Source organism: Temnothorax longispinosus, chromosome 1, assembly GCF_030848805.1.
Source record: "Temnothorax longispinosus isolate EJ_2023e chromosome 1, Tlon_JGU_v1, whole genome shotgun sequence".
Lineage (NCBI taxonomy): Eukaryota > Metazoa > Arthropoda > Insecta > Hymenoptera > Formicidae > Temnothorax > Temnothorax longispinosus.
The window spans coordinates 249,996-270,443 of NC_092358.1; the positions used below are offsets into that span (position 1 = coordinate 249,996).

Sequence of the window (20,448 nt, forward strand, 5' to 3'; positions counted from 1 at the left end):
TTAAAGATCACTAATCAACGGCATACGATGCGATTTTCCGTGCTAACTCGCAATGCGATCTGGAAATGCAGCATTTGTATTGTTGTATTTTCTACATCGCATTCAAAATAATATGAAAACTTGCACAATTTAAACTGCTTTTCCTGCAAAATGCACCCAATACCGGCAGTTTTGTCGTGAGACAGCGCAAGGAATACTGTAAACAATGTAAACTGTGACCGCCAATGCCTATTGTTTGTCCAATCTCGGTTGGTCTTCTTCGACAGTAATCAGTAGCGGCGAAGAGCGCATTTTTGAAATTGCAATTTTAATTCACACGATTATTTTAATTTTACTAATAAATGAAATTTGTTTTAATTGAGCGATCGACGATAGTATGTAAAACGTGCAAGATATAATTTGATTATATTTCATGGGATGTAAAAGAATGCGGATAATAAAGTTGCGTTATGCAAAAATGTTTATTTCTCAATATTTCACAATTTTTAACGTTACTTTTATAGAAAAAATAGATTTAAATGTAAAATATGCAAATCTATTTTATTCTTTCAACAGTCACGTGCGCTTAGCGCAGTTTTTGGAAATGTAATTTTCTGAAGGTACCTTTTACATTAAACCTTAAAATTCTACATTGATCATTCGTTGTTCTTTAATCTTTTGATGGCCACATGCGGATACATTTGCTGCCACTGCTGAATCGAGCGGTCGGTAATATTGTCACAGAAGCTGAGATCAATCATCTCCAGTTTAGGACAATTTATGAAAAATGCATAACATATCTCAGTTGTTAGGTATAGCGAGCCTAACAAGTCCAACTGTTTTAAATTTTTGCACAGCGTCAGTTCTCTCAAATCGCGTTCGGTCAGCTGTCTAAAAGAAACCAAAAAGACCTTTTCCAGGTGTTCACAGGAGGATAACAACCTACGGAAGCTGTCACCATGACCGGTCGTGCTGCCACTGCAAACAGAAAAACAGCACAATCACTTTCAAGATACATACGAGAGAAACGTAGATTTTAATAAAAAATATAGTAATATGTATATTAAAAAACTGGGAGGACACGTAGCTCTGTATGAGAGTAGCAGACTCGCAGTTAGCGAATCTTAGATTCGCACGTCGTGATCCCATAGATTTTAAATTCATAATCTGCGTAAAATGACGAAACATGCATTTCCAAAAAAACTGACACACGCACGTACCACCAACCAAAATCCACTTCCCGTAGATTCTTGCAGTCAGCGAGGGCATCGATACCTTGTGATGTAAGAGTATGTGCCTTCCATAAATCTATACTCTCCAAATCTGGGCAAGAGTTTCTCAGTTCCATTGCAACTTCATCTACGTTCAGATACTTGTCCGTGCCTCCTATATGTAAGTGACGCATCCGTCGGTTTTTTCGCAATATCTTGCAAAGAGTTTGAGTTTTTATCCGCGTTCTATAAAGATCTAAACGCTCCAGCGATTCAAGATTTTCAAGGCACAAAAATCCTTGGTCCTTTATCGAGTCACAATTACGTAGACTCAATTCTAAAAAAAAAATAATAATAAAAGTACGTATTAGTTATATATAATTCATATGTAACAATAGTAATCATATTTATATACATACCATTCAAATTTTTGCATACCGTCGAAATTTTAAGCATGGCAGAGTCGTCAATACACGAGCAGCAATCTAATCGTAAGTGCGTTAAGAGACTACCGCAAGTGTCAAGAAATTTTTCGAGATCCGAGACAGAAAAGCTGTCGCACCACGAAAGATCCAATCGTCGCAAATATTTGCATTTGAATGCCAAATAGTGCAACGCCTTTGTACTAATAATATGCCAATACGGCTTTAGATTCAAACTTTTATAGAGCAGAGGATCTTGTACTAAATTATTGAAATATTTATTTACTCTGCCCATATGACACAACGACATCAAGTCTAAATTTCTTAATATTTTTATCATTATTTCATGCTGAAAAGGTAAAATATAAAGTCTCAATAAATAAGACATTACAATAAAGTCATTATGAGAAACAGATTTCTTAGAATACTTTACAGGAAGCACGGAAAAACTGCCATGTGTTGACTTCTTGGATTCATCCAAAGAAACTCGATTGTTCGTAAATTTTGAAAGTTCTTCTGATAAAAAGTGTTGCATACTACTAGATCCCTCTTTAAGAGGTGGTACATAGTAATAAAGTGGTCCTAATTGAGATATTAGCTTGCTCTTGTAGAGATTCAATACTCTGCCACTAGAAATGACATTGGTAAAAATTATGTTCATTATTAACAAAAAAACAAAAAAGAATATTGTGTTTAATGTTGACAATTATAATACCTTTTATCGCAAAACATGTTTGGCAATGTAATACAATGTTCATCGAATGTTTTCTTAAGATGAATTATATCCATATGTGCATCTTCATAATCCGGCGTTAAATTATGTACGTCCCAATGGCAAGGATACTTGTAGTTGATGCTTTTTAATAAATTGGTTATACTCCGTTTGTGGGATTGATCTTTAGGAAGAATCAATTCTGTTGTTCCGATGAGCAGTACAGCATCTAGCTCTGTGTAATAGTCCAATAAGCTGTGGTTAAATTCCAGTCTGAGTGTTTTAGTTTTAAAATCACACGACCGTAAAGGTGGGGAAAACATCCGTGACGTCGAAGGAACAATCTGAGGCGGTCCATTCCACAATAGAAACCAACGATCGTTAGGATCTTGAGCCCAAATTCGAACTACACTCCCGGGATTATATACTTCGTATATAGAGACTCTAATTGGGTATACAGCTACAGCATACTCAACATCTTCAAGAAGGAAAAAATAATTATAATTTCTCTTCTCAACAAAAGCGTATCTACTTTAATAGTCTCGTATTTGTCAAAATTCAAATATTACGTACTAATATAATCTTGGCTCACAACCTCCATATTATTTTGTGGCATATAATCAATTGATCTCGAAGGTGCTTTGTCCCACCATGGTCCATAAGTTCTCTATAATAAAAAGTAAGCCAGAAAAGTGCCAAAACTAATAAGATCTTGTAGCATTAAATTAGATTGCTATTATTAAGATAACATGTGGCTCTATGTGGAAATAATCGAATCGCACGCGACGGGTCCTAATTTCTAGGTCCTATATTCTATCCTAATAACCCTCATCTCATGTATCTATATTATCACCCATTTTGGAAATTCATATTTCAAAAAAGTCAGAAAAGTTACGATTGTTTTCTATAAGCTGATAACGAATAACGACAGAAAATATATACATACCATGGCAAACGTCTGTGGAAAATCTCCATACTCTGGAAACTTGCTGTATGACCCAATTATGTTAGCAGCGGCGTAAGATATGCTGTTACTGCCGCCGTACTGAGAACTAAAGCTAAGAACATTCTTTACAAATTGTTGGACAAGGGAGGCAAAGAAAGGAGAATGTTCGCCTATTGGTTGGCTATACACACTAATCCCCTTCATATCATTATAATGTAAAGAAGAAGAAGGCATATTCTCTCTCTGAAAGAAGATAAAACATAGAAAATAATATGCGTGCTTTTTTAAATATATATACTAGATGCTAGATTTTAATAATTATAACTATCATACTATAAAAATTTGTAGTACCGTTAAGATGGGTAACAAAGAAGTCCTTCTTTTGGACTCCTCATCCTCCTCATTAAGATCTGCCATCAGATCTCCTAACTCTATACGGTCAATATTAAGTACGTGTAGCGATGCAGAAGTCAAGGCAGTTCCATCAAAATTAAGTGTTTCTGTAACTGAAACATTTGTGATTACATTGTTATACACATGTACGATGCCTATGGGTGAACTGAGGTGACAAAAAACAATATCGACTTATAGAATACAAGATGCGATGACGTATCCAAACAATATGATAAACTTTGCTTAATATCTATAACACAGACTTATCCAGATAAATTATGCACAATGGGAAACGTAAGAGAAATAATGCGCACCTCTCTTAAAGAACAAGCGATTACTTCTTCTGGTTTCTTCTCACATCAATTGAAAAGAACAGCGTTATAAGAAGATAACACGTGTCAATAATGACAGAGTACGAATGTATGCAATGTATATTTTCGGAAAAATGTTTCACAGGCCCCTTTTGCGTTTCATCTAACCAACCTAACCACTGTGTCAAGTGTCACGTCACTACTATTTACATGAAAGTGATCGGTCACGCGCGCGCGCGCGCGTGCGCGTGCTGGGGTCGACGCATGCGTCGGAAAAATCTGGGGTTACTGCATGCGGCCTGGTGCCCCTGGTGGGTCCGGTGTGTACCCCTGACCCGAAGGTCTGCTGCTGGTAAACATTAGAGCTCGAGAGCCATAAAAACGGGCCTGGCGTGTTCCAGCGGCATTACATATTAATCCTATTGTTATATATTATAATATTAGGTGTATATATAATTAGGATCACAATGGTAAGGATTTGCGTTTGATGCCTGGCGTCCGGCCGACGATTCCGTGTCCGGGTCGGCTAACCTTCAAGCGCGATCTCACGACGACCTCTTTCCCGTTTTGCAGGACGTATTTCTAATGATCAGGCGAAAAAAATTGACGATATTCACCGACGCGAAGGACGACACCACGGTCCTCGAGCTGAAGAAGATGATCGAAGGTAAAGCACGCGTATCTCTCGCGAGCACACCTGTGACAACGGATCGTCCTCTTGACATGTCGCTCGACGATTCGTAATTGGATGATTATTGCTTCAATAAAGCGACTTTCCTCTCGATTCCTTGAGTGAACGCAGGGTCAGGCCTAATCAGTGATATGTAATTTTATATATGTATCTTAAGTATACGATAATAGTATACTTGACATAAACTGTATAAAAACATGAAGAAAATTTATGTAAACTTTAATCTTTCTGGAATAATAGATTTTTTACTTGAAGTACTTTGATCTTGAGATTGAAAAATGAGCCCAGGAGACGAGGAATTTTGAACATGAAAGAATCTGGAAAATTATAAGATCAACTAATTAGGACAAGTAACAAAGATGAAATGTAGAATGCACGTTACAGTAAAAATCGAAGATAAAATGCTAGAAATCATCCATATTTAATTCGTATATATTTTTCGTAAAAAGTATTTAAAATAAATGAATGAGTTTTTTACCAGGAATTTTCATCTATATAATTTTACTCAGAATTTTACATTTATTGTCAATGAACTATTTAACGTGAGATACACATCTCCCTTGACTTTTACACACATTGCCGTTGAGCTGAGCACTACTACTGTCAAAGTTGTTTAGCTTTAATAATTAATTGAATATATGAATACTTTCATGACAATAAACATGTTACATATTTGTTATAACACAATCAACGTTTTACTCGAATACTTACTATCTTTGTTACCTAATTTGTTTTCTTTTTTTATTCTTTGATTATTTTAACAAACCTGATTTATTCTATCGTGGTCCTGATTCTAATCTGACTTGAATGATTGTTGACGAAAGAGGACATTTCAGTGACATTGTCATAAGTCATCAAAGATTGAGTAACCTTTGAAAGATTTAGGCTTGTTGTTTATTAAGAAATAATAACAGATAGTGTGTTGATTAATGATTGGAAGCACTGAAAGATTCATAAAAAAATAAATCATTCTTTAATATTGCAATTAATACACCCTCTTCTTCTTCTTCACAGGTATAATGAAAGTACCACCGGCAAATCAACAGCTATTTAACAAGGACAACCTTCTAATGTCGGACAACAAGACTTTACAGGATTATGGACTGACATCGTCAACTGCGAAAGCGCAATGTCCTGCGTTAGTCGGTTTAGCTCTGCGTCAGCCTGATGGTCAGTTTGAAACTCTCGAAATGACACCCTTCTCACTACCGCCGGACCTCCCTGACGTTATGAAATCCCAAGAGAACAATGGCCAAGAGCAGTCACCTTGAAATGACGCGGACGATGTTGCGTCAATCGACGATGAAGTTTTGTGTTCTGCGCAATTTAGTAATCGTCAGGACAGCTCTGGATGGTAAAAAAAAGGGGGGCAAAGGGAAATCTTACGTACCACGTATGTGAAATATTAGAGTGTGAATATTATGGTAAAGAATACCGTATGAATATTAGATACATGCAACTTTACACGAGTATTCAGAGCTGCAAAAAATTTTTCAATATTCAATTCAATGAGGATGCTATATAGTCATGCGATCTTCAGTCTTGTAAGGACATGTGATGAGTACTAATTTGTACTTGATTATTAGACTGAAAGTGATAATAAAAGTAAAAAAAATTCTGCTCACTATTGCGCATCAAACCAAATTAATATAGCTATAAAATTAACATAAGTGTTTTGTTATGGTCAAAATGCGAGATATAAATACCTCAACTTACATTTAAGTTACAGGTATAGCTTAATTATTTTAAAATACCTTTTTATAATAATTCAAATTGAATATCCTGTTCATCTGTGCTTTATATTACTTTCGCTTATACGTTTTTGTACCGCAAGGAAAACCAAATAAGATGCAATATTTTGTAAAATACACATTACATTTTTTATTTAATATATATGACTCTGTAATGTGGATATCTAAATTGCAAGTTCAGTAGTCACGGTGGTAGTGGCATATAAGACAGACTGGATCTGAGCTGATACACAATACACAATCGTAATTGTAAAATATAATGCTCTAATTAATGATCTTTAGTTCTGTAATATTGTATCCTATTAATTATTGTCTAACTTATACAGTTTTATAACTAATGGCAACACCATTAACTGTACGTTACACGATAAGACTTGTAACAACACACCGCAAATAATGTCATGCTACATGACATTAGCAGAAAAAAAATATATTGTATATGATTACATACTTTTATTTAATATTTAAAAAAATTCCTCTGGCATTTATTTATTATTCATATACACATTTAAATTCTCTCCAATAGAATTGCATGCTAAATTAGTGGAATAAAATTCAGTAATAAAATAATTTTTATTGTTAATTGCTTAAGTTCTTATATTTGCTAAACATTTCCATTATAAAATGCTTATAAATATCTTTTTTACTCGGCACGTAATGGCCCCCTTCGTGCCGTACCTCCTTCTTATTTGGGAAGAGACTACTGATTTGCTCTGCCATTACTATACAAATAATGATTGAATTAACCATTGAAGCAAACATCGAATGAAATTTTTTATTCAACATCACGAATTATGTATTAACAATATTAAACCTTTTAATATTTTAGTAATATTGAATGTTATTACATAAATAATATTAAATTATTGGTCATATACCTGTCGGAATGACTTGATCATTCTCTCCATAAATATGCAAAGAAGGTATATCGATTTCTTCGTCGTAATACTTTGCGTGAGGTGCACACAGTGACTTGAAGCCAGATATCATAATAGCAAAGTCAAACTCAATTTGTAGTACTGCAAGAAGATAATTACATATTAATTTTACATATGTAGGCATACATGTTTGCATACAATAACATGCGTTAATGTATATTATCTTACTTTTCTTCTTCTTCATTGCACATAGTATACAGACGAAAGCAGCTCCTTGTGAGAAACCTAATATGCCATCGAAAGGACCTTGTTCCAAGAATGCCTTCTCGATCACAGCTACACTGTCGTCAAATCCTACACATGAGTCGCTAGGTACTGTGGCTTTAAACACATGATCCTCTGTATTAAACCACCATCCGTATCCTATAATTCATACGTAGTAAAATCGTTAATGTTCATCGAGTCACGTTGCAATCACCGCGCAGGGTGATGATAGGAGAAACTTTGTGATTTTACTAATATTTCTTTCACACCATTTTCATCCGTATCCACTTGATCAGTTCCATCCTGGGATGGGACCTTATGCGGCGCTCTTACAAACGTGAAATCTATTTCTTTTTTAAATCCTTTTCTCAATGCTCCCAATTTAGCACTGAAGATCACGTCCGATTGCATATAACCGTGAAGCGCTAGTATCTAAAGTAAGGGAAATATTCCACAATATGTATGTGCGTTAATTTATTTTTATGTCATCGCGTCAATAATTATTTACCCGCAATTTCGATCCGCTGGCCAGCATCGTTCGGCTCTTGAGATAAACAATCGACACGCGTGTCGGCGGCATGTCTCTCATGTCAAAAAGGTTAGTGTAGACGAGTGTATACAATACACTTACATATACATCAGAACCTCCATATTCTTAAATATTTCTATTAATTGCTTCCAAAGACAAATTTTTACAGTAGAGAAGTCAATTAAGAATACAAAAATTTGATTGTTATACGCGCATAACTTGGATGAATACATTTTTTATAGGAAAAGAAAGAACCCATGATAAAATATCAATTTAAATTGTTTATTAACACTAAATCTATCTTTTCTTTCAGGAGATGGAAAAAGAAGTAAACTTTATAAAAAAATATCAATATTTCATACACACTCACAGCTTGGACTTTTCTAATTTAAAACGAAGAAAATTGAATACACTTCCATCGTATTGCCATCGCGCTAAGATTACTGTAACGAAAACGGTCAGCACACAACACGTCTTGTGTACTCTTAAAACTCTCTTCTCTTTTAAACTCGAATAAATCATTTCAAAATAGAAAATCATTACAATTTTATAGATTTAATTGTACGTTTTTTTTTATAATTAAAGATCGTTAGTATTTAAAGGTCACTAAGATCCACAGCTTCAATTTGCGAATTGAGATTCGCCAAATTTTTATTACTTTCAAGGTCTTTTGGTTCTGCATCTCTGGGAACATCCAATTTCGACCAGGAACCAATGTCAGCCTTCTTCAATTTAATTTCTACTTTGGTTGGCAGCATATGTACACTACTTTGCTCGACGTTGACAATCTAAAAAGAGCAGAAAAACGTACATTGTAAAATACCAGTTTAATTTCGTTAGCTACTCGTTCGAAATTAGAGCACTAAAACTAACACGTACCCCTCTCAATTCTATATCAAGATTATATCTCGAATTTTCTTCTACAAAGAATAATTCTACAGTCAGATGGATGGGATTTAATTTTATGAAAGACTGACTGGGCAGGTATTTTTTCGCGAATATAGAAACGACCACGTGTGATCCGGTTTGATGCCAATCCATCCTACATTGAGCCTTCTTTCCTACATTCTGGAAAAAAAAATAAATTTTACTTATACGTCTAAAATTATAAAAGAAAAATATTAAATAAAATTTTGCTTGTCTAAACGATATACCTTGGAAAACCATACGTGTCTGCCTTGCGTACAGCCTGGCTGTTCCAGAAACGTAGAAAACTCGGTGGTTTTTTTCTGACAGCAAGACCAATATTTCAAACCTTCGTGAAAGATAGGCACACCAGGATGATAATTGCAAACCTCCTTGTCAGAGGCAATTCCCTCATAAGTCCCTTTGCAGGAATTGTTTTTACAAGTTTGACCTATCTGTACCGTATTGTCCGTCGGTTTGTCAGCTTCTAAAGCTGTCAACCCTCTAATATAAGACAATTCTACTTCTAGCAGAGCGGGAGATATCGTCGGCGACAGCATGAGCTGTGGCGCATCGAAGGAAGGCCTCGCTAAGGCTGCTTCGTTACGTAGAAGCTTTGTGACGACCTGTATCACTTCGCCAGCTTTACTTTTATCAACCGGCGGTTTTTCCGGTTCCGGCGGTTTATCGTTCGAGTGCTTCGACCTCGTGCATCCCTTGATGTTCAAGAACTCGGTAAAGTCCGTACACTTCTTGCTGCAACAGGACCATCCCTTGTACGCGTCGTGAAACACCGGATGTCCCGGATGGTGAAGGCAAGCGTCTGCGAAAGAGACGCAAGAGCATTGTTTTTCCTCTCGTACGTGCTGTTAATTTAATGTAAAAAGAAATAACAATCGCAGATTTGCAGAAAAACCACCGTATAACCTACCGTCCTTGTTATCTCTTGGATCGAATTTCTTTCCACAGCCACGGTGATAACAATGCAACAGATCTATCTCCTGTGACATCTTGGCAGTCCCGTTTGACGTTTGACTTATTTGTCCCGTCAAGTTTTGGAGAGGAGCACGAGAGCAACCTCGATAAATATAAATCTCTCCCTCTCTCTCTCGCAACACGAACACCTTTCCCAGCTTTGTTACTAGCACACGCTCTAACCTCCAAAGTCCAAATTCCAAGCCAATAGCTCAAATGGTATGGTAGGATAGAAATAAAAGTGTGTAGCGCAAACTTCCCACACATCCACCTCACCTGGTAACTGGTTCACTTTTGGTTCGTGATTTTCCGAGCTAGACGGCGCTGAAGATCGTCCCCCTTTTTTTCGATACGTTTGATTTAAAGGGAAAGAAACCGTCGAATCTGTTACCGTGACCGGCGTGACCGCCGAGACGTTGTCATATCAGTCGCCGATTGTCGCATTTTGGTCTCAGACCGTAAATTACTGCGGAGTGTCTCGAGAACAAGGAAAAATGAAAAGAACGAAACCATCCGCAAAGTCTACAAAGTTGCCCAGGTAAGCGAGAAACGAAAAATTGCATGTCTGTTTTGGTTCTGTTAAGAAGCTCGTCCGTTATTACAATATTGATATAAATCTTTATTGTTATTCTCCATTGTGTATAACACGAGAAATCTTACTTTCTAGCGGCTCAAAAAACATTGGTACTCAGACCGAAAATATTGATAGTCTTCTGGAAGTTGCCAAGTTAGAAGAGCAAGTGAGAGTGCTGCAACTGGAAAATAATGTTTTGCGAAAACACGTGGGAAGCTCTAACAAGTCTGATTACGTTGTACGTGGTCAGAGGCCACTAACTCTCACTCCACGAGCAACAGCAACAGCTACAATTAAAAGTCCAGTTGAGAAGTCTGGCTGTAGCTGTAAAGGGAATTGTTCCTCGCGAATTTGTGGTTGCGTAAAGAAGAGCAACAAATGTGCTCCACCATGTAAATGTGACATTAAAATATGTCAAAATCAGGTAAGATTATCATTCAAATGTATGATGTTTTTATTACGTATATAGTAACTTGAAAAGAAATTTTATTGATATTTTACAGAAACCATGTGACCAAGAAAACAAAGAAAATGTTGATAGAACTGATATGGAAACTCCTAAGAAACAAAAAGAGGAAAACGAAGCTGTTGGAAGAATTAAAAACAATAGGGGCTTGTTTAGTCCAGAGATGAGAGAGCTTTACAAAGACCTCGAAGAAGGTCAATTTAGTGATATTTGTTTTACTCCTAAGGAAAAGAACACACGTGCCAAGAACTCCCAAACAAATGTAGAAATCAATAATGTGGAATTGAAGAAAAAGAGAAGGGAGAAGAAAGAAGAGAACGATAAAAAGCAGCCAGAATCAACGGAAAAGGTAGAAAGTTTTTAGAGTATCTTAGAAAATTGTACAAGATACATATAATTCATGTTTGCCAAAAATCATTTATCTTCTACATTGAGTTATTATTAAAAATATCGTAGAAACTTGGAATGATATTTTAAAAATCCAAAAAGTTATTTAATATCATATTTACATAACGATCTAAAAAATTATCTGTCAAAAGAACTAATATATAATTCTGTAAGATTCTACAAGGTACCTATTTCTTTTTTGCTTAATAAGGTTGATTTATTAACATATTAATTTATTCTTTTTTTATATTTACAGGTAATATTTAATCCAATGAAACCAAGACATGTATTATCACGGACACCACCAAACAGTAAGAAGCTTGAGAAATCACTGGAGGTCGAGAACACAATTCAGCCTCAATTGCATTCCGAGCCAGCTCAAAAAGTAGTTGAAGGTATATTAAATTTTTTTAGTTAAATTAATAAAAAATTGCACTTTTTATAAAATAATAAATTTAGAATTTTTTTTGTCTGTCGTTTTTTTATGAACTCTTCCCATCTTGTTAATCATTATATATTATTATATTTTTCTCAGTTTTAAATGTGCTAATATATATAATACATGTATAAGATAATATTTGAAGTTAAGAAGAAAGCAATTAACAGAAGAATAAATCAATAAATTGTGTTGCAGTTAGTCATATTTGTAAGGTATAGTTTCTTTGTTTAAATTTGTTAAATATTTGTTTATAATTCAAAACCTATAAATTTTATTATGGAATAACTATTATGGAGTAACAAGAATGTTTTTTATAATATTAAGAACTGATTACGAGATGTTAAGGGGAATTGTATAAATAATGTACGTATTTTTAAAACTAATTCAAAAATTATTCTACTGTAATGCATTTCAGATATTAAAGAAGAAAAAGTCGATTGGGAAGAGCACACCGCGCAATTAATTCCATGCAAAAAATGCAAGAGAACTTTTTTACCCAATCGGATCCAGAAACACGAAGCTTGCTGTAAAAAGGTCTAAATATTGACAAAACAAAAATTGTTTAGACTTTTTTTTAACTCTTAACATGTTACTTTATGATTTTGCGTTTACCTTTTAATTTTATCTTGAAGACAATACATGAAATAACGTTAAATATAGTATAAAAATCGTGTGTGATGACATTCATAGATTGTTGTAAGTTAACAATTTTCTGTAAATATATTCTGATTCTTGTATGTAAATCAAATAGATTTAGTAATTTTGCGTAAAACCGATCGTATTTTAGTAGCAAGAAGTTATTGAATATGTGAGAAACTTGCGAGTGGTTTGGCGATGTTAAAATAATCCTTTGTATTATTTATATTTTTTATGTGATTTTGGGAATATGCTGCGCCACAAATAAATATACATTATACATACATACAAAAAACGTAATAATTATAAAATATGGAATTAATACAATTCTATCTTTAGAAACCTCTCTTAATTCTTAAACTAAACTTCTAGTTTCAAAAGTTTTTTAAACTGAATTCGTCCCTTTGTTCAGTTTTCAAGATGTTTCAACCATCGGAACAACAAGTACATTTGTAAATGTTATTTTTTTTAATTAAAAATCGGAAAAAAGTGATTAGAAATGCTTATCGATAATTATTCAAATTTAACCGCTTCTAGAACTCGGAAGTAGCGGCGCGGCGGTTGTGTGACTCGGGACAATTTTTCTTTTTATGTTGGGTCTACAATGCGAGTCGTAAAGTCGTGAGTCATAAGAATTGACCAATCACAATCGAATTTGAGGAGAATAATCGACTGTAATTGGTCAATTCTTACGACTCACGACTTTACGACTCGCATTGTAGAGTTAGCGTTACCGCTTCGACTCTAACCTCGTCGATGCTTTCGCGAATGTGCCATCTTTGATGTTTTGATCTCCATTTAATTCAAATCGAACCGTACATACATACGTTGTGATAAGATATGGAACAGTTTAATGATATCTTGCGACCGCATGTTCGAGCCAGCAAAGTTAAGCTGTCATATGTGGACGAATTATTTCCGGACTTCAAGGATAATTCGTACATCGTCCTTCATAAAAATGTGAGTGATCAAATAAAAAAAACCTCGCTTCCCTTCCACGACTTTTGCATACAATATGACAGAGCGATTTGCCTCAGGTTCCTGGCATGCGGCACCCCTCGGACCACGGGAAGAACGAAGGAAGCTTCGACGAGTACTCGACGAGTAATGAGACGCGTGTTTAACTTTAGAGGTTATTTTCACTCCACTGGAAATACAAACAAGTTTGAAATGTTCTTTAGGCCATGACGTCAGCGGGTCGCCTCTGGAGTATTCGTTTGACAACTGCGATTTCGACGACACCGTCGTTATAATGAGACAAAATTGGCGGAAAGAAGAGGAATCGTATTTGCCACTGAGCAGAACGGACGCATGGTGCGTACAGAGTCAATAATGTCATTAAGAGATATCTCTGATATCCAATATAATATTCAAAAGGATTGATAAAAGATATTTCTAATATTTGACAAGACACACACTTATTTATTTTTTCTAGTAACGCCCTGAACGCATGTCTGGAACATGTTGACCGTAATACTTTGCCAATATTAGCTCTCTGCGATGGAAAAGATTCTAAGCGGAGCAGGCTTATTGGCGCCGTTGCCTCCCAAGATTGGTTCACCACGCTGGAAGCTGTTTCTACTGGTACGACAAGTTTGGCCGCAGTAAGAAACAATTGTCATAAAATTGAGCAGGAACATCTTAAACAATCGTTTATACAGAACCGTAACAATGTACGTAATATACAAGAGTTTAACATTAAAGCATTTTAACATTGCAGATTTAATTGATTTTCGATATGTGTAGATTAAAATATCTGTGTTCAGTGCTGTTGACTTGCTTGGAATGAAACAAGAAACGATTGATTGGGATAAGACCGCCAAAAGCGATTTCGAAGGAAGCATTAACATTGAAATGCATTCAAATAGCTTGGATTCGAGGCCATCGAAAAATACTTTGGTATGTAAGCGCGAAAAGAGTGCACAAGAATATATATTGTATGTGTTCTCGTATTTGTACAAATATTTTTTGTAGATAGCTCAAATAAATGCCGGATGGAAAGATAGCCCGTTAAAGGAACTGAGAGACCAGCTATTTTTATTAATCCAATATTTATCAACGATAGATGAGTGCAAGAAAAATATGGGAGTGCAGAACCCGATAAAATTCACAACGCCATATTCAGAGGTAGATAAATCTCTCTACATCCCCTTAAAAACGTTTCGATTTATTTTTTATATCTTGGATTATATGCGGCAATGTTTTAGGAACACGACATCGTAACCGAAAAATTAAATCTTTTACTGAACGGAGATTTCAGTTTTCGGAAGTCTGATAATGTTAAGGAAAGCAGTCGTATTGCCAAGGAGAATGCTGAAATTGACGCGAAACTACAGGAACGTGTACAAAATGTTTTTCTGAGACATGATGGAGATTTTACTGACTTCTTGTGGGAAATACTTATAAGTGAGTGAAATTCATCAATTGCTTATATATATATATATATATATTGTTGACTAATCGTGTATTTTTCTCAACACACAAAGAGGCTTCAGCATATCCGCAAATGATAAACTACGTTGAAACAGTTTTGATGGAAATTCTCGAGCATAAGTTTATACCACAGGTAATGAACGAAATATACACTTTTTCGCCCGGCTCCTCAGTTATAATTATAAACGATTGACGAATTTGTAAACATTTTGGCACATTTGTCAGATCAACGATACAAATTCAACGAGATTTGTGAAGTGTATTTCCAATCTGCATCATCAAGAAACGACATCCCATTTGTTAGTGGGAAGTGTACCGTTAGAGCTTGTCGTAGATATGGGATTCGAGAAGCTCACTCGTGATTATTTATACATTCTGAGAGGAGCGCGATTTGTCGATCTACATGATATTCGGCAGAAACTAAGCGATATATCTTCCGGAATATTCAACACAGAGAATTATAGGTAATAAAATACGGGATACATTCTGTAAATTGAACAGAATCGGGATCAAAATTGGCGTTAATTGCGACTTCATTAATTACTTGCAGGAATAAGTTGATTACGTTAGCGCAAATTCACATCTGTTTGGAATGCATGCTACTTATTGAAGGGCATCTGGAATTTCCGATTGAGAGCCTGCAAAGCCTGTTTGCTTACGCTTACAAAGAATTCGTTTCTGCACAGTCTCCCTTACAGCATCATACTGAGCTTTGTAGTCGAATTTTTACTTTGACGATACCGCTACCTAACGCGTTGGCTAATGAGTTGAACAAGATGTAAGTAAAATTTTTCCGTGATAGTATCGTTGATATATATATATATATATATAAAATTATTTGTATGTGGAATAATACAAAACTGTAGTAAATACTAATGTAAAACACTACGTATCTATCTTATTACAGGAATCCCTCTGTATGGAGAGCTTCTGTTTCGTCTCATACTACCGGGTCGATGCTAACGACTACCACTTATTATAACAAAATACCTATCTTTCCAACAAATATATATTCTACTGGTAAAGCAAATAAGAAACAAAAATAAGAAATTTGTACCGTATAAAAAGATTGAGTTCTACTAATTTTATTCTGTTTTCTTTTTTCTTCAGACGATGTAGATGTACAAGAGGAAATAGTTTACGGTATAAGCGCAATATCATCATCGGCGAGATGTAAGTGGCTATGAAACGCATCGCTCTTGAACTTCAAGAAACGAATTAAAACTTGAGAATTGGTGCAATTTTGAATAAACGGGACATGGTGCGTGATGTAATTGAACGTTTAATAATTAATAAAATAAAAGTTATAAAAGCAATCTCATAAATCTTCAAATACAGTTACATGTATTAGATGTATAAATATAACTACATTTATGAGTGTTTGTACTCTCAGTCATTGACAATATACACTCGAGCATGCTATTAATCATTCTCCGCGATCGACACAAATCTTATTAAATTATCGTACTGTGAAAAGTACATATATTTTTTTTTCTTTTAAAGGATTATTCTCAATGTACAAAAGTATATTGCATTTAAAATTCCTCGTTCAATTCGAGGTGAATTTCGTAATCGATATTAAAATGAGTTCGTCACACGCGATAAAAACTTTTTACAGGATACACAATTAATACTACGGTAGTTGAACGTTACTACAATCCAATTTCAATGTGCTTCGGTGGTTATCTAGGACAAATGTCATTTAAAAGCTTTTCTTTCTCGTGAGTCGCTAAACAAAGCATTGGGTTTTCATAGTAAGTACACAGTATCAACAACGTATTACGAAAAATGCAGGCAGGGTGATTAAGGCATATCTTTTTTTTTCAACTTTAATACTGCGATGTGTCTACGTCGTCCATCCCGGAGACACTGGCCTGCTCCAGTACCTCGAGTAGCTTCTGCATTTCCATAGAGTCAGACGAATTATCGAGCGTTCTTTCCAAAGCACGCACGTACGACATGCATGTCCGTCCCTCGTGATCCAGATTTTGTGGATTCGCTTTATGCTGCAAAATTCGCGATGACACGGCGCTATAGCAGGGCAATGACAAAATGCGTTTTAGATAAATGAAAAAGGACCGCTCACCCATATTAAAAGTTGCGCCATCGCCAAATTCCCGGTCGCGCAGGCCAGATGTAACGGCGTTCGCAGATCTTCCGTGCTGACCGAGATATTGATATCCTCGTAATTACAGCGGGCCAAACATAACGTAAAGGCTCTCATGTCTCCCCTGTATATACGGAGATAGTAAGATCGCGGGAACACACTCACGCTTAATCGACATCTGCGCCCGGTTAGAGAAGTGAGATACTTTACCGGCAAACCGAATCGATGAGCAATTTTCCTAAAGAGATGTTCGGGTTGATCGGCGGCAGGAAGAGTTTATCCTCGTACTTCCATCTGATCCACTGCTCTTTCTCTTCCCTCGACGAATCCGAGACGGGCTTTTGCTTTCCATTTAAACAATATTCCCAGATGCTGTTCGCTATGTCGTTACCAAGGGCCAGCATGACGCTTAGGTGACCTGCGCTAAAATCGTCGTTAAAGATACATCATTAAATAACATCGACAATACGGGACAAGTAGAATCGAACGCGTGTTAGTAACGCGCGTAAAACTTTGCATCATACTTACGACCAGTCATCCAAATCCAAAGACCGTACCTTAGATATGTGCGAACCTAAGTTTCTGTGAATACCGGAGCATTCGATGCACACCAAAACGCCTAGATTAAGGCTGGCCCAATCGGGATCTGAAGCAAAAATTTGTAATCATGGAGAGATGTATGTACGCAGGTCATTATTCGCGCGGTAATTAATAAGACGAAAATCCACTCACTCGGCGCACCGCAGTCAACGCATGCGTCATTCCCCGAAACTTTGTTCTTTATGCAGTGCATCTTGAAAGCGTCAGTTTCATTCTTCTTGTCGCCGTCGCTATTCTGCAAGCTCGACAGTATTTGTTGCTCTATCGCAGTAATCCAGCTGTCCCTCTCTTCGGTATTGTTTGCCTCAAAGTGCCAAGTTTTGTTCTCCAAGGAGATGATGGAAAATTCAAAACTATCTTCTGGAAAAAGAAAGGGTATGTTGGGTAAGTTAATGTCAAAAATAATAAAAAGTGTATTAAAATCGGTTAATCATACATAGAACGCAAAATGCAATACCTTGGGCATTATATGATTTAGAGCCTTTTGGCGTTTTGCCAGGTACCTTAACAGTAACGTATTGCAAAAGTATTTCTTTGCCATTAGTATCGTTCATGTAATCCTGAAAATGCCTTTTTGTAGTAAATATATCGCATAAATGAGCAAAGGCGATAAAGCAGGCAGCTACTATATAACTGATAATTACGTGCAAGCTCGAATGATACGTTAAACGGCCATCCTCTAATAACGTGACGTATTTCTTCTTCCATTCTTTCAACGATTTGCTGCTTCGTTTAAACAGATAACCTTGTTTCACTGGTATTTCTCTACCGACACCCATTTCGCCCATATATTTTTCCTTTTTAGAAGGCGTAAATATATTCGATTTTCTTCTAAATTTCCTGAAAAAAATATTACAATAGTATCAATGTAAAAACTTAGAAAGCATTACAAAAAGAAAAAAAAATATATATATACACTGTATTCATACCTGATAGTCGTTGGTGTTAAGATTGAACGTAATTCTCCATGTTGATTCTGTACGTTATGAAAGTTATCGTTCAGCAACGACGAATCATTTGTCATAGAACTATTATGAATTGATCGACAATCCTCGTCCTTTTCTGAAACCTGTCGAGAGATTATATTTCAATAAACTTGCATGACATCTTTGACGATTCGTTCGAGATTGTAGCTGACATTTACTTTCAACGAATTCGTGGTCTCCGTATCCTTGTTATGAAGTTGCACGTTTTTAGTAACAGCAGGGACCGCAAATTTAACGTCATTCTCCGTAGCACGTTGGCACACGTCGCATGAAAAATTCTTTGATACGTTTTGTATAATTTTTTGACACACTGAAATTGTTCTATCGTTAGTACATACATTACAGCTAGTTTAAAGAAAGCTATTTGTGTTCCAACTTGTAACACATATTCATTTATTTAAAAAACACCCTTACCATCTTGAAATACTCTCTCAACATTTAAACCATAAATAGCACATGTTTCGTAATAAGGGCATTTTAAATCACAAGCCAGTTTCCGTGGTCTGACGTCTTTTATGACACGAGGATTGCTGTCGTTAATCGAATCTACGAAATTAACAAAGCATTCAGAAAAATAAACGTATAAGGAACAGCCAACAAAAAAAAGATGTCGACAAAGTACCAACGATATACATACCTTGTACGCCTACAAGTATTTTTGGTACTTCTGACATGTTTCGGAACGAACACATTCTATTGTAAAAACTGCAAACTATGGAGAAACTCTCTTCATTTTCTAAGCTGAATACAAGTAATAAAGCATCTATCCAAGCTGAAAACTAAAACAGACATTCATTATTATTTAATATGACGAGCAAGCATTAGCAGAATGACACGTGTGAAACAGAAGTGATCTGTATGTTATACATACTTGAGCCTCTGGCACACCACCCTCGTCTCTGATCAGGAGAAGGTAACTCTGATCATTTATGAATATTTCCTTTTTAAAGCGGCCACCTTCCGGCGATTCCTCATGCATGAAGGAACCAGTGAGGTACCTGTGAACGAGAGCGGACTTGCCCGAGTCTGAGGAACCGATGATCCCCAGGTGCAATTCAGGGACATCTCTCGCCAGGGTCCATTCATGGCTATTGACGAAGGAATCTAAAAACGGCAAATTTACACCATGTACAACGCAATCTTTATAACATATGACATTTAATCATACAAGATGACTGAGAAATATGGTAGAAATATGAAATTCTAAGGTATACATACCCTCTATCGCGACAACATGCTCGCGAATTTGCTTGGCGATGTGCGCGTCGGGCACGAGCTCTATCAGGTCGTAAATAGCGTATATCGACGGGTGAACGCTCTCGAAACGTTGTATTTCCTGTCTGATAGCGAGAGAATGATCGTGCCCACTTTGGCCAGTTGTCATTTTTATTTTCTCTTTCGACGTCCGATTCTCTTTGGCGACGATCTATCACATTAAGGACATAGCTCCGAAGTGCGTCGCATCACCGGGGACAGGACGGGTTCTCGCGCGAGACTCCTTCAGAGTTACCGCTGGCACACGTAACATATGTCAAATCCCAGTATTTATAAACATTATCGGTCGGGATACACGACGTTGGTTATGCGACACATCCGCGATCGCGGAGGGAAACGCACAGTTCTCATGGAAGCTGTGGCTACGAACTCAATGGATTTCAACAATATGGCCGACTTCTTCCGTCCGTACCGTCTGTTCTTTTTCGAAGAACTACTTGAAACTGGGCGCACCCTAGTGCAATAAGTTGGACAGTTATATGATAAGGTCTGTTCGTTTTAGCTGAACTTTCTGCACGGTTCATCTTTCCTTTCTTTCTTTTCACGTTGGAGAGACAAAGAGAGAAGATAAACCGTG

The 20,448-nt window shown here is 36.2% G+C and overlaps 7 protein-coding genes across 8 annotated transcripts; 3 read left to right on the forward strand and 4 right to left on the reverse strand.

The window, feature by feature from the left end:
* Positions 1-447: 447 nt before the first annotated feature.
* On the reverse strand, positions 448-4,162 carry Fbxl4 (F box and leucine-rich-repeat gene 4). Of its 2 annotated transcripts, none has more exons than XM_071778879.1 (9): positions 3,978-4,162; positions 3,622-3,770; positions 3,271-3,513; positions 2,898-2,991; positions 2,328-2,802; positions 2,046-2,241; positions 1,610-1,961; positions 1,200-1,527; positions 448-957 (listed from the first exon to the last, which is right to left on the reverse strand). In XM_071778879.1, the coding sequence occupies exons 2-9, from the start codon at positions 3,685-3,687 to the stop codon at positions 636-638; spliced, it is 2,076 nt and encodes a 691-aa protein (XP_071634980.1). In that variant the 5' UTR covers positions 3,688-3,770; positions 3,978-4,162; the 3' UTR covers positions 448-635. The 2 variants fall into 2 exon arrangements, with proteins under 2 accessions (XP_071634980.1, XP_071634972.1); XM_071778871.1 differs by having other exon boundaries at positions 3,622-3,776.
* Positions 4,163-4,295: 133 nt separating this feature from the next.
* Elob (elongin B) lies at positions 4,296-6,866 on the forward strand. Its single transcript, XM_071779071.1, has 3 exons — positions 4,296-4,444; positions 4,548-4,641; positions 5,680-6,866. The coding sequence occupies exons 1-3, from the start codon at positions 4,442-4,444 to the stop codon at positions 5,934-5,936; spliced, it is 354 nt and encodes a 117-aa protein (XP_071635172.1). The 5' UTR covers positions 4,296-4,441; the 3' UTR covers positions 5,937-6,866.
* A 104-nt stretch (positions 6,867-6,970) lies between these two features.
* On the reverse strand, positions 6,971-8,218 carry LOC139813513 (esterase OVCA2). Its single transcript, XM_071779030.1, has 5 exons — positions 8,067-8,218; positions 7,828-7,990; positions 7,523-7,717; positions 7,295-7,435; positions 6,971-7,138 (listed from the first exon to the last, which is right to left on the reverse strand). The coding sequence occupies exons 1-5, from the start codon at positions 8,145-8,147 to the stop codon at positions 6,996-6,998; spliced, it is 723 nt and encodes a 240-aa protein (XP_071635131.1). The 5' UTR covers positions 8,148-8,218; the 3' UTR covers positions 6,971-6,995.
* Positions 8,219-8,355: 137 nt separating this feature from the next.
* On the reverse strand, positions 8,356-10,145 carry Mora (CHORD-like protein). Its single transcript, XM_071778964.1, has 4 exons — positions 9,925-10,145; positions 9,242-9,816; positions 8,967-9,155; positions 8,356-8,875 (listed from the first exon to the last, which is right to left on the reverse strand). The coding sequence occupies exons 1-4, from the start codon at positions 10,001-10,003 to the stop codon at positions 8,684-8,686; spliced, it is 1,035 nt and encodes a 344-aa protein (XP_071635065.1). The 5' UTR covers positions 10,004-10,145; the 3' UTR covers positions 8,356-8,683.
* A 20-nt stretch (positions 10,146-10,165) lies between these two features.
* LOC139813495 (uncharacterized) lies at positions 10,166-13,063 on the forward strand. The gene is made up of 5 exons (XM_071779008.1): positions 10,166-10,506; positions 10,636-10,966; positions 11,046-11,357; positions 11,652-11,790; positions 12,250-13,063. The coding sequence occupies exons 1-5, from the start codon at positions 10,463-10,465 to the stop codon at positions 12,372-12,374; spliced, it is 951 nt and encodes a 316-aa protein (XP_071635109.1). The 5' UTR covers positions 10,166-10,462; the 3' UTR covers positions 12,375-13,063.
* Positions 13,064-13,178: 115 nt separating this feature from the next.
* Positions 13,179-16,177, forward strand: LOC139813387 (protein zwilch homolog). The gene is made up of 12 exons (XM_071778891.1): positions 13,179-13,430; positions 13,508-13,574; positions 13,652-13,784; positions 13,906-14,143; positions 14,217-14,369; positions 14,445-14,597; positions 14,678-14,876; positions 14,957-15,036; positions 15,129-15,367; positions 15,454-15,681; positions 15,811-15,923; positions 16,014-16,177. The coding sequence occupies exons 1-12, from the start codon at positions 13,311-13,313 to the stop codon at positions 16,088-16,090; spliced, it is 1,800 nt and encodes a 599-aa protein (XP_071634992.1). The 5' UTR covers positions 13,179-13,310; the 3' UTR covers positions 16,091-16,177.
* On the reverse strand, positions 16,168-20,393 carry Ceng1a (Centaurin gamma 1A). Its single transcript, XM_071778859.1, has 13 exons — positions 19,815-20,393; positions 19,468-19,700; positions 19,234-19,375; positions 19,011-19,142; positions 18,755-18,906; positions 18,540-18,679; positions 18,255-18,450; positions 18,068-18,170; positions 17,743-17,970; positions 17,539-17,656; positions 17,221-17,433; positions 16,990-17,134; positions 16,168-16,909 (listed from the first exon to the last, which is right to left on the reverse strand). Exons 1-13 carry the CDS (start codon positions 19,978-19,980, stop codon positions 16,733-16,735), a joined length of 2,145 nt encoding a protein of 714 aa, XP_071634960.1. The 5' UTR covers positions 19,981-20,393; the 3' UTR covers positions 16,168-16,732.
* Between the last annotated feature and the right edge of the window lie 55 nt (positions 20,394-20,448).

Coding starts and splice junctions, on each gene's coding strand:
- Elob (XM_071779071.1), top strand. Junction 4,642..5,679: donor GCTGAAGAAGATGATCGAAG/GTAAAGCACGCG, acceptor TCTTCTTCACAG/GTATAATGAAAGTACCACCG.
- Mora (XM_071778964.1), bottom strand. CDS start 10,003: ATGTCACAGGAGATAGATCTGTTGCATTGTTATCACCGTGGCTGTGGA. Junction 9,817..9,924: donor TCCAAGAGATAACAAGGACG/GTAGGTTATACG, acceptor TCTCTTTCGCAG/ACGCTTGCCTTCACCATCCG. Junction 9,156..9,241: donor GACACGTATGGTTTTCCAAG/GTATATCGTTTA, acceptor TTTTTTTTCCAG/AATGTAGGAAAGAAGGCTCA.
- LOC139813495 (XM_071779008.1), top strand. CDS start 10,463: ATGAAAAGAACGAAACCATCCGCAAAGTCTACAAAGTTGCCCAG. Junction 10,507..10,635: donor AAGTCTACAAAGTTGCCCAG/GTAAGCGAGAAA, acceptor CTTACTTTCTAG/CGGCTCAAAAAACATTGGTA. Junction 10,967..11,045: donor TTAAAATATGTCAAAATCAG/GTAAGATTATCA, acceptor GATATTTTACAG/AAACCATGTGACCAAGAAAA.
- LOC139813387 (XM_071778891.1), top strand. CDS start 13,311: ATGGAACAGTTTAATGATATCTTGCGACCGCATGTTCGAGCCAGCAAA. Junction 14,598..14,677: donor TCACAACGCCATATTCAGAG/GTAGATAAATCT, acceptor GCAATGTTTTAG/GAACACGACATCGTAACCGA. Junction 15,682..15,810: donor GCTAATGAGTTGAACAAGAT/GTAAGTAAAATT, acceptor ATCTTATTACAG/GAATCCCTCTGTATGGAGAG.
- Fbxl4 (XM_071778879.1), bottom strand. CDS start 3,687: ATGGCAGATCTTAATGAGGAGGATGAGGAGTCCAAAAGAAGGACTTCT. Junction 3,514..3,621: donor CTTTGTTACCCATCTTAACG/GTACTACAAATT, acceptor ATCTTCTTTCAG/AGAGAGAATATGCCTTCTTC. Junction 1,962..2,045: donor GCAGTTTTTCCGTGCTTCCT/GTAAAGTATTCT, acceptor TTACCTTTTCAG/CATGAAATAATGATAAAAAT.
- LOC139813513 (XM_071779030.1), bottom strand. CDS start 8,147: ATGAGAGACATGCCGCCGACACGCGTGTCGATTGTTTATCTCAAGAGC. Junction 7,718..7,827: donor AGTGGATACGGATGAAAATG/GTGTGAAAGAAA, acceptor TATGAATTATAG/GATACGGATGGTGGTTTAAT. Junction 7,436..7,522: donor TGCAATGAAGAAGAAGAAAA/GTAAGATAATAT, acceptor ATCTTCTTGCAG/TACTACAAATTGAGTTTGAC.
- Ceng1a (XM_071778859.1), bottom strand. CDS start 19,980: ATGACAACTGGCCAAAGTGGGCACGATCATTCTCTCGCTATCAGACAG. Junction 19,701..19,814: donor GCATGTTGTCGCGATAGAGG/GTATGTATACCT, acceptor TGCCGTTTTTAG/ATTCCTTCGTCAATAGCCAT. Junction 18,171..18,254: donor CGTATCATTCGAGCTTGCAC/GTAATTATCAGT, acceptor AGGCATTTTCAG/GATTACATGAACGATACTAA.